Below are 15,235 nucleotides of genomic sequence, written 5' to 3'. Positions count from 1 at the left end.
TTTGGTCCATGCAAACACATTAAAAATATGAAATGAACATGTAAATAAATCTTCAGTTTGCACACAAAGAAGGAGGGTGTGTCAGTCCAGATTGGATATAACATTATGACCGCAAAGATATTATTTAAATGGAAAACTACCATTGTATCTTACCATATTAATTATAGTAAGAGTTGTTCATTTATATGCTTTTTTATCCAGTGTATCATACATTATTATGCAACTTCAGTACACATGCAGCAGTGTATTTCAGACAGGTTTATAATTAGCGCAAATGACCTGCAGTCTAGTGCTCTATAGTCAAATCAAGTCAAGTTTACATATATATCACATTTCATATGACAAGCATGGACTCAATGTGCTTCATGATACAGAGCAAAGATACAGGACAAATACAAGACATGACTGAACTCATGGGTGTTGCAGTACTTGTGAAACTGCAGTGTGCCCCTCCCAGGGGTTACGTGCACTACAGCCATGAAGGACAGTGTGGAGGTGTGACAAGCACATGTCCTGAGTATAGTGTGTCTGTTGTAGGAGGGGCTACTGTGGATCTGGACTGGACGCCCTTCAAAAAGCTTCCCCTCTGACCTGCTCGCTCCCACTCAGCCAGGCTTGTTGAGCACAGCGGAGCACAGCAGACCCCCTCTGGACAGCATGGCACTCACACAGGACCCCAACTTCCTCAAGCTGCAGGAGTGGTACAAAGCCCACGCCCTGCAACTCAACATGAGGCACATGTTCGAGGCCGACAAGGAGAGATTCAACAAGCTCAGGTATACATCCTATTCAAATCATGCAAAAATGCAGCATGCACAGAACCACTGAGCATGATACATGTCAGTAAATTGGTTGCATTATTAGTATGATTCCTCTGATTCTACCAGATGCATTAAAATTACACAATTTATTATATAATAGTCAAATCAAATCACACTGTTTGTCCAATTATAGTTTTGATATTTAGAATTAAAATCTTCATCACTGATGTTGTTTGGTGTTTGCACAGCCTCACACTGAACACTAAGGATGGAGACATTCTTCTGGATTACTCCAAGAATCTGGTCACAGACGACGTCATGAAGATGCTGTTTGATCTGGTAAATTCATGTTTATCTTAATGATTCATGGCTTTTTAAATGGCCCCCAAGGCTTTAATTAATACTTCCCTTTGATCAACGTCCCATTCATCTGACTCATAACTCCATCTTAAGTGGGCGGCTGTGGCTCAGAGCGGTCGTCCTCTAACCAGAAGCTCGGTAGTTCGATCCCAGTCTTCCCCATTCCGAAGAGTCATGCCAAAGTGTCCTCGGGCGAGATACTGAACCCCAAATCGCCCCCTCCCGTAGAGAAAAGTGCTGCACATAGATGCACTGTATGAATGTGTGTGTGAATGGCAATAAATAAACTGTACTGTAAACTGCTTTGAGTGCTCATCAAGAGTAGAAAAGCGCTTTATAAATACAGGCCATTTACCATTTAGGTCAAATTTAATTTGAAGCTTGGGTTGCCAATTAGAACAAGGTCCTGTGAAGGACTAACATGTATTGTCTTCTTCAGGCCAAGTCCAGAGGAATTGATACCGCCAGAGAGAAGATGTTCAAAGGAGAGAAGATCAACTTCACTGAGGTGCTCATTGTAACTTGACAGTGTCTCCTCACATGTATCCTGGTGTGGTATAATAACACCACCAGGGGTGCCTTTTACACCACATGGCATTAAAAACTACACATGAACTTCATTTTAGTTTTTTTGAAAGTGAACATTGAATGCAGTGACTGCAACAGCTGGAAAATATTGAATTGCTTGAGTAGAAGTGTCTGTGTTTGATCGTGTGCATGTGCAGGACCGGGCTGTGCTCCATGTGGCTCTGAGGAACCGCTCCAATACTCCCGTCATGGTTGGTGGCAAGGACGTGATGCTTGACATCAACAAGGTCCTGGAGAAGATGAAGGGCTTCTGCCACGTGAGTCAAACGCAGCACCAGCTTTGTTGCAGGTTTGAAGAAAAGAGTAGACGAAATCCAGTTTGATACCAGCTGTGATGATCATGTTCATCTGCTTGCAGAGAGTCCGCAGCGGCGAATGGAAGGGCTACACAGGAAAGGCCATCACAGATGTTGTTAATGTCGGCATTGGAGGATCTGACCTTGTGAGTGTTTTACTGCTCCACACTTTTACATATTCACTCCTGTGAGCTGCCCAGCACAGTCCGTTCAGAAGTACACCTTTACTTGACATGCAGGGCCCCCTGATGGTGACTGAGGCCCTGAAGCCTTACTCTAAGGATGGACCGCGTGTGTGGTTTGTGTCCAACATTGACGGAACGCACATCGCCAAAACCCTGGCACACCTCAATGCTGAGACCACCCTCTTCATCATCGCATCCAAGGTAGATTTTCATTGGTATTTAATAAGTACCCAACATAATATAAATAAGCAAATAACTACAAAATTATCCAGAGGAGCGGTGCGGAAGTGGTTGTCCTGCAGGCGAAGGAGTGAGGCTGATTTACATTCATGTATTCTGTGTCTTCTCTACAGCAAGACATCTAAACTAATATTATAAATAAACCATACAGCACACCTTATGCCACAATAATTACGTTTACACAATCCTGATACAAACTGGACTTATCTCAATTGTAATGCATTCTTCTATATTATTCTATCCTTTATATATTTTAATTTATCAATATACTGTAAGACAGGGTCTCCATACCTCGTAGAATTTGGATTTACTTCCCTGCAGGGTGTGTTTTATTATAACCAACTTTAAGTGAAATTGTCCATCTTTCAGCCGTCTGACGTGGCAAAGAGGCAGAGCAAAGTTCACCACATTAACTTCTAACATTTATACCTGTTTTATTAGCAAATATAAATAATGTCATTTTTCAAGGAAAGCCTATAATTTCTCCAGCATAAGTTCAGGTATATGTGATATTAGTATTTGGTATGTATCTATGTATTGTGTTTACCTGAATGTCCTTCTACAGACATTTACCACCCAAGAGACCATTACCAACGCTGAGTCGGCCAAAGAATGGTTCCTGGAACACGCCAAAGATGTGAGTGTCAATAGACAGCAGCAAACTAGATACTGGACTTCATGTACAGTACATTATTCATGTTCTCTAAACATATCCTCTGCATATTTCAACAGAAAGCTGCTGTTGCCAAGCACTTTGTGGCCCTGTCTACAAACGCTGTAAGTCACAACCCACGATCAGAGGCTGAATCCTCCCTCGGTGTCCCTCTGCTCTATCCTGACCATCATGCTCTCCTCTCTCTCTCCCTCAGCCCAAAGTGAAGGATTTCGGCATCGACACAGAGAACATGTTTGAGTTCTGGGATGTGAGTGCTCGCAGCAAACACTGTGCAGTCGTCACCCCTGGTCTGTGATGGGGCTGAAGGCAGCAGCTATAAATAAACAAGCTTTTTGACCTGTGAAGTAGGTGCAGGGACAGACACTCTGGCACAGCAGCTGCTGGGAAACCAGAAGCCCATCTCCTCAGACAGTTATTATTGGTAGCGACCTTTTCTCTTGCAGAGGTCACTATAAAGGCTGGGTTCTATCAAAGGTCAGGGAGCTGCATTCAGTTACATTGTTGGTATTTAAAGGGTAACAGCTATATTATGGTCTTTATGACCCAGAGAAGTTAAGTGCACAGAGTATTACGCTGCTCATGTTCTGCTAATTAATGATAGAAATACTTGTGGCTAACATTTTAGTGCATTGTAGTTACCATCAGCTTTTATGGTGCACAAAGCTTGTTACTCTAGTTTAAAAAGGGGTTTTGAATGAGGCGTACATACAGTATATATTCAGTGTTTCTGTTTATTTTTCTCTTTTAGTGGGTTGGTGGTCGTTTCTCCTTGTGGTCTGCGATTGGCATGGCCATTGCCCTGCACATTGGTATGTACAGTGAGAAAATACTCGTGTGCCTCCCAGTCTTAGAATGAAAAAGACTCCAGCAATTCATGCATCATACTTCTAATATCAAAGATGCTATAGGGACATAAGAAGAAGGGGCTGTTGCTATAGCAGTGGCTCTTTGAGGTTGTGCTTGGACACAGTAGTGCTAAATACTTAATAGTCAACATGCCAAAAAGACAATGACAGTAAAATGCTGATTTGTAGCAGATATAACATTCACCATGTCCACCTTCTTAGAACGTCACAATGCTATCGTGCTAATGATGGTGATAGATGTCAAGTCAGGGGATCACCAAAGTTATTTTAATCCTTACAATCAAATCTCCAAAGGAACAGAAATCTATGTGCAAAGATTTGTTGTTACTTATCCAATAGTTGTGATAATTCTGGACTAAACTGGTGGACCAACCACTGTCATCCTTAGATCTGTGCTGCTAGCTCACTGTAAAATCTGACACGTTGATCTTGCTTCTGTTCTTAGTTGAAGCATTTTAAGTAAAACAAGTTCTGTTAAGTAGAATTTAGGAAACTGATTGCCTTAGATTTATTAAATAAGCACAAAAGATTATGATAAGTTCACAGAACAGATTTTTACTCTGATAAATGTCCATCGTTAGCTTAAGATAATGAGACATCCGACATTATGTAATGGGAACACCTTACATTTTTTGTGAAATTCTGAAAGTTCATAATAGCCATGAGTGACAGTCTGATTACCAAATTAACAGGAATTTCATAATAGTGACAATGCAAGCAAAATGTATTATTACGAGAAGTACTTATATATTTTTTCCTTTGATTTTTTAGAATTACTTATTCTTATTGAAATATTTTTTTTCTATTCTGGGTGTTATATATAGTAACAAAAGTCTCACCCATGGTGCCCAAGTGACATCTATAATCTAAAAGGTCACGATTTAACATACGTCTACAGCATTGTCTCAGAGCATGATGGGAGACAATGCCCATCCAACCCTGACGCGCTACAATACAACGCTGGATGGTTTCTGTACAGCTCTACATGTACATGTACATCTACATTCAAATAAGCTGTGCTAATTATCAAGTTTTCAGTGAACTCATCTGTCTCCTCTCCTCATCAGGCTTCGACAACTTTGAGAAGCTTCTTTCAGGAGCTCACTGGATGGTGGGTAAAGCAGAATGAGATGATAACTAATAGCTTCTCTAACCCACTGTTCTAATTTAAAAACAACTATTTATATGCTGCATCCTGCTGTAGAGAAGACACAGAATACATGAATGTAAATCAGCCTCACTCCTTCCCCTGCAGGACAACCACTTCCGCACCGCTCCTCTGGATAAGAACGCGCCTGTCCTGCTGGCTATGCTGGGCATCTGGTACATCAACTTCTTCCACGCTGAGTCGCACGCCATGCTGCCCTACGATCAGTACATGCACCGCTTCACTGCCTACTTCCAACAGGTCTGACACCTCTTCAGGCATCTCAGGTCTCTGTGTGGGCCTCCGACAAAAGACAAGTGTATTATTTATTCTAGTTGTTCAGCACTACAATCCTTCACTTTGACAAAGAGAAGAATGACTTGTGAACATAGTTATATGTCATTGATTGATCGAGCGGCACTTTGTCTGTGTTACTAGTGTAAACTCCTCAGAGATAGTTCAATGTCTGAGACACTTTTGATGATAAATGCGTTTGTTTACTATAGGGAGACATGGAGTCCAATGGAAAATATATCACTAACAAGGGAGAACGTGTCAACTACCACACTGGGCCAATAGTGTGGGGCGAGCCAGGAACCAATGGGCAGCATGCGTTCTACCAACTCATCCACCAAGGTATAATCAGCAAAGATAAATGTTCAATATCAGAATCATATAGGTGAGTCAGTTATTCAGCGTGACTGGAATTCACCAACAAAATATTCTACTATCCTTCTATTATCCCTTATCCCGGCTTTACTGATAGCCTTGCTAAGTGGTTAACCTCATGCTGTGAGTCTACATGAGTCTTTGATGCAGTGTGTCTGTGTTCACCTCAGGAACACGTATGGTGCCCTCTGACTTCCTGATCCCTGCTCAGTCCCAGCATCCCATCAGAGACAACCTGCACCACAAGGTATCGCTGCTGTGAACACAGATTTAACTTAAATATATACTTTGGCACAGCAAATACTGAGTTCAGTTTCCTAGCTTTGTTTAATTGAATGGTAGAAAAATCCAGGTACTGAAAGCACTTTATCATAACAGAATGTACTGTATATATTATTTAATCATAGTCTGCAAAACATCTTCTTGTGACCTTAAAGGAATTTTAGGCCCAAAATTGTGATTTGGACCTACACCATTTCAGCAGTGGTGCAGACGTGTTAATGCATGTGTATTAATGACCTGGAAAACCTGAGGAATACATACTCCTGAGGGATCATCACAAAGGTCACAGGCTGTTCCGCCCAGGTGCCAGCTGGAGTGTTCATGTGCTCCAGGAGCAGTGATCTGACTCCCTTAGTGCTCCGATGTTTTTGCTGACAGGTTTAACTTAGTATGTTTTCTTAGTCATAAAAAAAAATGATTTAAGAAATTGGGATTTGCATAACTCAATAGAATCTGAAATTTAGAATGTCAACATACTGTACAACATAGAGTCTAATGCCTTGCCTAGATGACATAACTCACTGTAAAACACACAGTGCACTGCAATGTGTCTGAAGGTGTGTGTTTGATGGCACCGTAGATCTTGCTGGGCAACTTCTTGGCCCAGACCGAGGCCCTGATGAAGGGTAAGACCACAGAGGAGGCCAAGAAAGAGCTGGAGGCCAGCGGCGTGAGTGGAGCCGATCTGGATAAGATCCTGCCTCATAAAGTGAGTCGAATCAAGAGACAATGACTTACGTGACTGACTTGAAGGGACAGTTTTCATAAGATTTATAACAAACCTTAAGCAACCAAGCAGCTGTTTTACCTGGAAACAACAGCTTCAATGATGGTACAATGAGTCGTAATAGGGAGAATGGTGCCAACTTCATTCCCATGTTGCTTTTCCAACACCTGTTCTTGCACTGTGTGAAACTATGGTAAGCGGGTAATTAAGTGGTTTAAACTGCCAACAAAATAATTTATAACAACCTGGAAGTCACTACAATTCATTGAAATCATTAAAGCAACACTATGTAACTTTAAAGCACTTTAAAGCAAGAACTGGGTCCAGAATTTACCCAGAGCTTGTCTTTCACACATGCACAACACAGCAAGAGTTTTTCCGCACAGACGCGTTCAGAACAGCAAAACATTCACCACATTATTCAGGCGAGAGGTGGGGCAGCCGGATGCAGCAGGCAGAGACAGGAAGTGACGTATTAACACCGTTGTGGAGTTTCTGCTGACTTCATACTTAGGGACCAGATGGAGGAAGTCCGCAGATAATCCGGAGGCTGTCACTTGGACATTTGTATTCACACATGCGCCTCCTCCGGAGAAAGTTCGGGGGATCTCCAGAATTCAGTGCTTTCATGTCTGAAAGCAGCTTTACTGAGCAACAGCGCCCTCTGCAGCCACACATGGTGATTCATTCTGTTGGGCTCTGTGTCGCAGTGGTTTTCATGTAGAGAAAAATCAAAGTCTGTCCCACTCACTGAACTGAAACACAACGTAATGGTGGATATTACCCACGATCCCCGGCTTCCTGAACCAGTAGAGCTGCTGCTATAACACAAACACCAAACTCTGTTTAGAATTCGTCATATTTCAAAAGTTTCCTTGTTGAATTTTGGAGATAAACACTAGTTTTTAGTGTTTTTAACTGATCTACAGGTCAGCATTGCTCTTGAACTATCAGTCGGTTCCACACTTCTCGCAGAGGTCGTACCCCCTCTCCAACGTTACACAGAGCAAGAACAGACATTCAGGATGAGAACTGGGAATAAAAGCGGCACAAGTTTATCTATTTCAAGTCAGTGTTTAGTCCTTGGCCTCAGCGCATAAAATAATGAATCACCACTTGTGGCTGCAGAGGCCGCTGTTGTTCAGTAGACGTAACACGGTGTAGCTTTAAACCTGAACTTGACAAGAGGCAGTCATCTCATGTTACTTTTCGAAAAAAATAAATCATGCCCGGTATGAGGAAGTGCAGCCAGCAAACTGGAGAAAGCAAGCATGGGGACTGGTGCCCTCCAGTGACCGTGAACAAACACAGTAATCCAGATTTTATGAAGAGGATCTGTGATGATGACATGCTCACTGCAAACTGTGTATAATGAAACATGTCTGCTGGTTCAACACAGGTCTTCCAGGGAAACAGACCAACCACCTCAATCATCTTCAAGAAAGTGACACCTTACACACTTGGAGCACTTATAGGTAAAGTCCTGTTTGTTTCTCATGACTCATTATGAGGCTTTTATCATAAGTCTCATAAGAGTTACTGTTAAAGGTCTGTTTGTGTCTGGGACAGTAAGTTTATGTGCAGCACCATTGTGTTACCTGAGAAATACAACTACAAAATTAATCACTAGTTAAGCGTCTCTGTTGTAACATTTCTGTTGTAATAACCATAATTCTGTCTTGTCTCATAGCGATGTATGAACACAAGATCTTCGTCCAGGGTCTAATGTGGGAGATCAACAGTTTTGACCAGTGGGGGTGAGTTTGGTTTTAGCTACATCTACTGGTTTCATTGAGCAGCTTTCTTATATCAAGGCTAGGAAATGCAATAATGCTACAAAACGTGGAATATGAAGGTTTAATAGCCACTTATGGGGTTAATGTTAAGATGTTAAGGAGAAACTGTGTGAACTTGTATGACTAAAGGTACGTAACTGTTTCAGGATGCATGATGATTGCTGAAAAACTAGTGCCCTACTTTATATTTTAGATCCAATCATACACCTCAACTGTGAAGTTGTCTCTAAAATTCATATTTTGAGGAAGAAAGATCATGACACATGACCAGCAGAATGATTAAAACCCTCACAGTGTTAACGTGGCTGTAACTATCCATTTTTGATCGAGCTCCTTCATGTCCTTTGAGCCTCCACATCACTGACCCCCTCCTCTCTCTTCTGTCTGTGTCCGCTCTCCTCCTCCTCTTCATCATCAGAGTGGAACTGGGCAAACAGCTCGCAAAGAAGATCGAGCCCGAGCTCAAGGACAAGGCAGAGGTCCACTCCCACGACTCCTCCACCAACGGACTCATCAACTTCCTCAAGAAGAACTTTTCCTGAGCTGAGTCACAGTCTCCCCCCCATGACGTCCACGTAACTCCACAACATTAAACAGCCTCATGAGCTGCATGAGCTGCATGAACAGGAGACTCACAGAGGCAGCCGGTCACTCCCACACAGGGGAGCTGCAGCCTCGTTATTGATATCGTGACTGTCTCCAGTGATGTTTTTTTCTATGTTTGTTACAGTAGTTTATCACTATGAGGGAAACGCTTTTTGTATTAGAGTGTCGTGGATAGACGTACGATATATGCCTCTCCACTGTCATAAGAAATTAAGTTTCTGAAATAAATATCGTCACACAATACTCTGTGTCTCATGTGCACACAAACACAACAGCTGCTCACAAATGTGTGTCACTGTGCATCAAAGAGCTGATGCCTTAATGAGCCTGTTTGAGTAAGACACCACTAGATGGCATCGATGAGCCAGATTTAGTTACTAGGAGCAACTATCTCCTGTTTATCCAGTGGAACAAAGGGTCAAAGGTCGGTCCATCTGCAATGTTCCTACCCACAAATCCCCAGACATCATCCATTTAGAGAGAAAAACAAACAGCATCTGGACTATAAGCTGCTCCATGCTGGCAGCACATTTAAACATTAATATTATCAAACTGAATTTACTTCATGTTTTAGTACTGTTGTGCCAAACATGGCGTGTGAACTTCTCCTATAAACATGAAAATACGAGAGACTAACAGATCGCAGACGGCAACATGTGATGCTGTTAACCACAAAGCACCAAACAACGCCGACCAAAAATATATCTCACCGTCTTTTTTTTCTCTTCATACTCGCTGCTGGGTACAAATTCAGAGTGTGTATAAGGACAAAGAGAAAGTTTAGGAAAAAAAAATCTTAGACCCCTAGACACTGCTGGGTTTTCAATGCTGTTGCCAGGCAACAACTTTACTTCAAATCTAACTTGCTCTTTTCATCTGTGGCTTGGAAACAAGATACAGAAGAACGTGAGTTTGACTGAGGACAGAGAGCCTCATCACAGTCAGTGTCAGGATGATGCAAATGATTAATACAACTGTCCAAAATAAACAACATCTCATCTCTGAATGAAGTCCAACCAACTCCTGAGTTGTGAGGTTGGAATAAACAGGCAGCGTGTCAGCGTGAGGAAATAAGTGATTAGGACCTGCCTTGGTTCATTGGAAGAATCAAATAGTAGCATGAAAGCATGAAAAGGTCTGTGTGCGTTCCTGAGATGTTTGTCAGACAATGGCATCGCATACCCTCACATTCCACTTCATGCTTTATTGGTTGGGACTGTCAGTCACTCTTTTCTCCCCGCCTCTCTGGCCTGTTATAGAGCTGCCCCTCTGACTCGATCGGGGTCCCAACCTGCCCCCGGTCCGGTGGTTGCTATGACGACGTCACCCCCCCCCCTGCCACTTTTTTGACTGTGCAGTCCCAAGGTCATGGCTGTGTCAGACAGACGCAGGGTTAGGGATAGGGTTTAGGAACTGACTAACTACACCTTGTTGCCAAGAAGTGATGTGGATTTTCTTCCTGAGCTTGTCCTCCACACATTTGCATTCATTGTGCCGTGCCGTGCTGGAGGCAGTGTGAGTGTCAGCGTCCTTGCATGTCAACAAGCTCGGAAAGTTGGCCTCAGAGGTGGAGGAGCAGCCCGCAGGTCGACAGTCAGTTTGGATTCTCACTTGATTTAGTTTTCATAATGCACACATCTAAGTATTTTCTCCTCCCAGAAACCTTCAGGGAACATATCTCTCTTGAGACAAATATTAGCCCTGCAACAGCACGACACACAACACATACCTTTCCCAATATCAAGCCCGCTGGATGGAGCCTCTCAAGTTCCCAGTCTGTGGTCTGAGGCTGCCATTGACAGCAGTGACACAGAAACCCTGCAGGCTGTAAAAAAAACAGACACCAAGTCATGCTCAGCTTCATTTTTTCCCACGACCACTGGAGTTATATAAAGATTATCTTAAGTACGTGGGCAGAAGTTGTCACACTGCAGCATAGGAAGCCAGTAGTACTCCCTGGAGGCTGCAGGGGGCTCTAGCTGACCCCTTGCGGCTCCACGTCCCCACTCAGTATCCACAGATCCCATTAAGCTGCATCCATCTTAAAACACATTTTTTGCTGGGATCCATGTGGAAGTCAAAACACATTAAACCTCCTTGCCCATTCAAATACAAGAACATGGATTTTGCATTATAGCTCCCATGGTAACGGACGTGTGAGCACGTGGTGAAGGGAAAACGAGGGAAAACAACTTTAGAAATATTCTCAAGTAAGAAAAGCATTACATTTTATTGTTTTGATATAAGATGTCACCTTATAAATATGTGCATTTTTCAATTTTCTAAGATGTGACCTCACAAAGCAGCCAGAGGTTTTCTTTTAACGCCTAAACTTGGGGAAACTAGCAGACAGCTGGACTTGTTTGTGCTCCTTGGACACAGCTCCGGGTCACATATCTTCTTATCTGTGTGGGCTTTTCAATACTGACCACATCCACTGTTAAGGCTTTTTTGTCTGTACAGCCTCTCCTGAATCTGCACAAGTACAGATATACTGACCAACATCTGGCTCTTATTCAGCAACAAAACAAAGAAATCCTCCCACACTGATGTCCGCCTATGTTGTTCTGCTGGTGATATGAATATATCATAAAGTTCGGACTGTGAGTGACAGTTGGTATCTCACATGTTTCAGATCAAGGCTGTTTCTGGCTGTGGAGACATATTTGGTGTCAGACAGGGCTGGTGTGTGTTTTTTGATGAGTGTATTCTTTGTGCAGCAGTGGACAAAGAACACACACACGTCTTAACCTTCACAGTCGTTTGAGGCTTCTTCCAGACCAATAGAAAACAAGTGAATGAATCACCTCCTCATTTTTATTGACAAAAATTGATAATCGCTTTATTCTATGTAGCACCTGAATAGTCTTTTATGATTGAAAGACACACCTTCATGTCAATAACCTACATTAGCAACTAGGCCACAAACTGCTACACTTCAGTCATGAAGGGGAACAGCTACATATATTTTTCATCAAGCCTTTATTTTGATGGGAAAGAAAAAACAGGGAGAGAGTGGGGAGCTGGTTTGGAATCGAACATGGGGTCACTGCAGGAAGACGCAATCCTCCATACATGGGACACAGACCAGGTGAGTTTTTTATTCATATCTGGTATTGTAGTCTGGCAATTTAATACTGTTGTCTAAGGGGTACCCCTCCTCGCATAAATATATTTTTACAGCTTTTATATTTTTTTACAGCTAATACACAGATTTGACAGTTTAGTATGTGTTTTCATGTGTTTGGGAGAAGTACTGCATCTGTGACAAAAAGCACAAGTTGTATAAATCCTTTTGTGGCTTCAGAGGGAGCTGCAAATAGGCTCATCAAGATTACGAGTTTGAAAACGAAAACAAATCTCGGGGAGTAGAATTAGACTCTTGTTTCTGTTACAAAAATTACAGTTGTTTTACAAACCTGTCCACTGACTGATGATAGGAGTGCAATGCTTAGTCAGTGGACTGCTTCTTCAGTGCACTGACTATGAACTGCAGTGTCCCCAGTTCGTGTCGAGCGAGGACCTTTGTTGCATGTCCTTCCCCATTTGTCACTCCCCTCATTCCCTGTCATGTCCCTAACATCAACCATGTAATAAAGACATCACTATATATCCCTAATAATATATATACACAAATCTTTGAATTAAATGTAGTTGGAAAATAACTTTAGTTTCATTGACATGGAACCAAATAACCAAATATGCTTCCATATGATCCAGGACATTGTTTCTAGTAAAACACGTTGCCGTTTTTATGTCATTTGTTTTTGTGGTCTCAGGAGCCAAAAGGAATCCAATCTCCTCCATTGTAAAGAGAAGGTAGATTCTCAGATGAACAGTTCATCACTTTGGAAAACCAACTGAAAACAGTCTCTCGTGGCTCAACACCACAAGGGCAATGATTTGTGAGGTGACTCAAAGTATCTGGTATTGTAATATCTTTCCCCCTCCACTTACTGGAGATGAAATATGATTCTCCTCCAGAGGCGCTCCAAACATCCTCTGCTACTGTTGCTGAGGCTTGACAAGTAAATATATCAACTCAACGTCCTGTCGAAAAACAAAAACATGAGGTGTTTGAAACATATGTTGTCAAAATTCAAATGAGGCGTATGGATGAGATTCGGACAGAAAGGTAAGTCAGAGGCTGCATATTTTGGTTGCGGGAAGGGGACAAAGTGTCAGTAACCAAAGACTGAGTGTGTATGAGGTAATCCTGTGGTGAGCATATTTTCACTCATTTCCTGGCAGTGGAGGGACCTGTGTGCTCCGTGGGGAAGGTGTGCTTTTTGTGCATTGTAACAGAGCTCACCTCAAAGCAGATCCCTCAAGGGGGCTCCGCTACCTCTTGCACACACACACACACACACACACACACACACACACACACACACACACACACACACACACACACACACACACACACAGAGCGAGGGAGAGCGAGCTCCCTGAGTCACAGGGTGGAACCCTCACACACATAAAGGGTGCTTTGTGCCCCAACTCATGGAGCTGTCAACCAACACCAGCGAGTTTCTCACACTGAACACCACTGTTCACAGGAGAGTGGGCAGACTCTGCTTTTATGTACGCCCTCACAAAAATGTATCTCCAACTAATCTGTGGCTCAGTGCCTTATAACTACAGGTGCACTCAGTGTAATTGACATTTGAAAGTGAAATGGTATTAAGGGCATGCAGGTTTTGACTTTTCTTTTTTCTTTTCAAGTTATATCCTACAGTCATATTATACTGTTACAACTGGAGAGCTGTTTGTCTGTTTGTGTGTCTGCTTCAAATTCCATCCTCCAATCCTCCAATCAAAACAGCAAACAAGGTGAAGAGGATTGGCATTTGCATATGATCGTTCAAGAAGAAGAAGAAATAGAAGTTGGGTAAAATTCTGATGCTGATTTGCTGTTTACCGTCAGCATACTAATACTAATAGCTCCATATCTCAGCATTCCTATAAACTCCGTAATGATGTGAAAGACATAACCTGATAAGAACAAAAAACCCAGGGGCAGCCATGTTGTGCAGTTACAAAACTTGCCATGGAAGACATCTTATTTCCTCTTAAAAACCTTTGTCTAACTTCCTTTCTCAGTTTCCATCGACAAAGGACAAGAAAATTGTTTCCTTACGTCCGACTCTGCACAGCCTTCTCCAGAGGAAAGAGAGCTACAGTGGCCAACACGTCTCAGCATGGGGGGGGGGGGGGGTCAGACCTCAGCTCCTGATGAGGATGTGACATGTATACAGTTCCTCTGCTGAATCACACATTTGACAGGAAAACCATTAATACTTCAATATTGTTCTGTTCTTGATGTATCAATTTCCTCACCTGGTTCTTCTCCTTCCTCTTCCTATCCATCTTCCCTTTTCTCTGTGTACACACACACACACACACACACACACACACACACACACACATACATTGTGTTAAACTAAATGATTTACATAAAATTACCAAGAATGTTGAAAACATTGTCACTGAGAGTTTGGTGTTTAGCACAATCCTTCCAGTACACATGTAAACACCGTCTTGTAAGCTCCGTCTTGTATAATTGGCTTCCATGAGGCTGAAAAGACTGGATAACTTGATTTCTAACCCTCTTGAGGTTGAGCCAGGCATCAGTTATTCATTTAGCAAGCAGGTTAGTAAAACCTTGAGATCCCTGCTTCTTCAACCCACCCACTCACAAGCAGAAGTGTACTGCCTGTGGCGTGTTCTTGCTCCGTACAACCCATGACACACACGTCCTCTTCATCGTTCCACAGTTTGTCACTGTGAGACCTAGAGGTACAACCTTCCTGAGAGTTTAAAGCTTCCACGGTTCATTGCAATAAACAGCAAACAACACACACACACACACACACTGTACTGCAGGCCTTATTCTGCCTTTCTTTCTATTGCTGTGATCATTTCTGTTCTTGCTGCTTTTTTCACGTCAGTGTGTTTGCATTTGTGTGTGTGAGTGTGTGTGTGCATGCGTGCATGTGTGCATGTGTGAGTGTGTGAGTGTGTGAGTGTGCGTGT

General features: G+C 42.5%; 1 protein-coding gene across 1 annotated transcript; it reads left to right on the top strand.

Moving 5' to 3' along the window:
* Window positions 1–599: 599 nt before the first annotated feature.
* gpib (glucose-6-phosphate isomerase b) lies at window positions 600–9,440 on the top strand. The gene is made up of 18 exons (XM_034578195.1): window positions 600–776; window positions 1,010–1,100; window positions 1,561–1,629; window positions 1,847–1,966; window positions 2,068–2,151; window positions 2,245–2,391; window positions 2,996–3,067; window positions 3,163–3,207; window positions 3,300–3,353; window positions 3,855–3,915; window positions 5,040–5,083; window positions 5,228–5,380; window positions 5,626–5,755; window positions 5,959–6,035; window positions 6,651–6,779; window positions 8,197–8,272; window positions 8,488–8,554; window positions 9,012–9,440. The coding sequence occupies exons 1-18, from the start codon at window positions 658–660 to the stop codon at window positions 9,133–9,135; spliced, it is 1,662 nt and encodes a 553-aa protein (XP_034434086.1). The 5' UTR covers window positions 600–657; the 3' UTR covers window positions 9,136–9,440.
* Window positions 9,441–15,235: the final 5,795 nt, after the last annotated feature.

Source organism: Hippoglossus hippoglossus, chromosome 3 (genome assembly GCF_009819705.1).
Source record: "Hippoglossus hippoglossus isolate fHipHip1 chromosome 3, fHipHip1.pri, whole genome shotgun sequence".
In the NCBI taxonomy this organism is placed as follows: Eukaryota; Metazoa; Chordata; class Actinopteri; order Pleuronectiformes; family Pleuronectidae; genus Hippoglossus; species Hippoglossus hippoglossus.
This window is presented reverse-complemented; position numbering and strand designations above follow the sequence as displayed.

Coding starts and splice junctions, on each gene's coding strand:
- gpib (XM_034578195.1), top strand. CDS start 658: ATGGCACTCACACAGGACCCCAACTTCCTCAAGCTGCAGGAGTGGTAC. Junction 777..1,009: donor GAGAGATTCAACAAGCTCAG/GTATACATCCTA, acceptor GTGTTTGCACAG/CCTCACACTGAACACTAAGG. Junction 2,152..2,244: donor GCATTGGAGGATCTGACCTT/GTGAGTGTTTTA, acceptor CTTGACATGCAG/GGCCCCCTGATGGTGACTGA.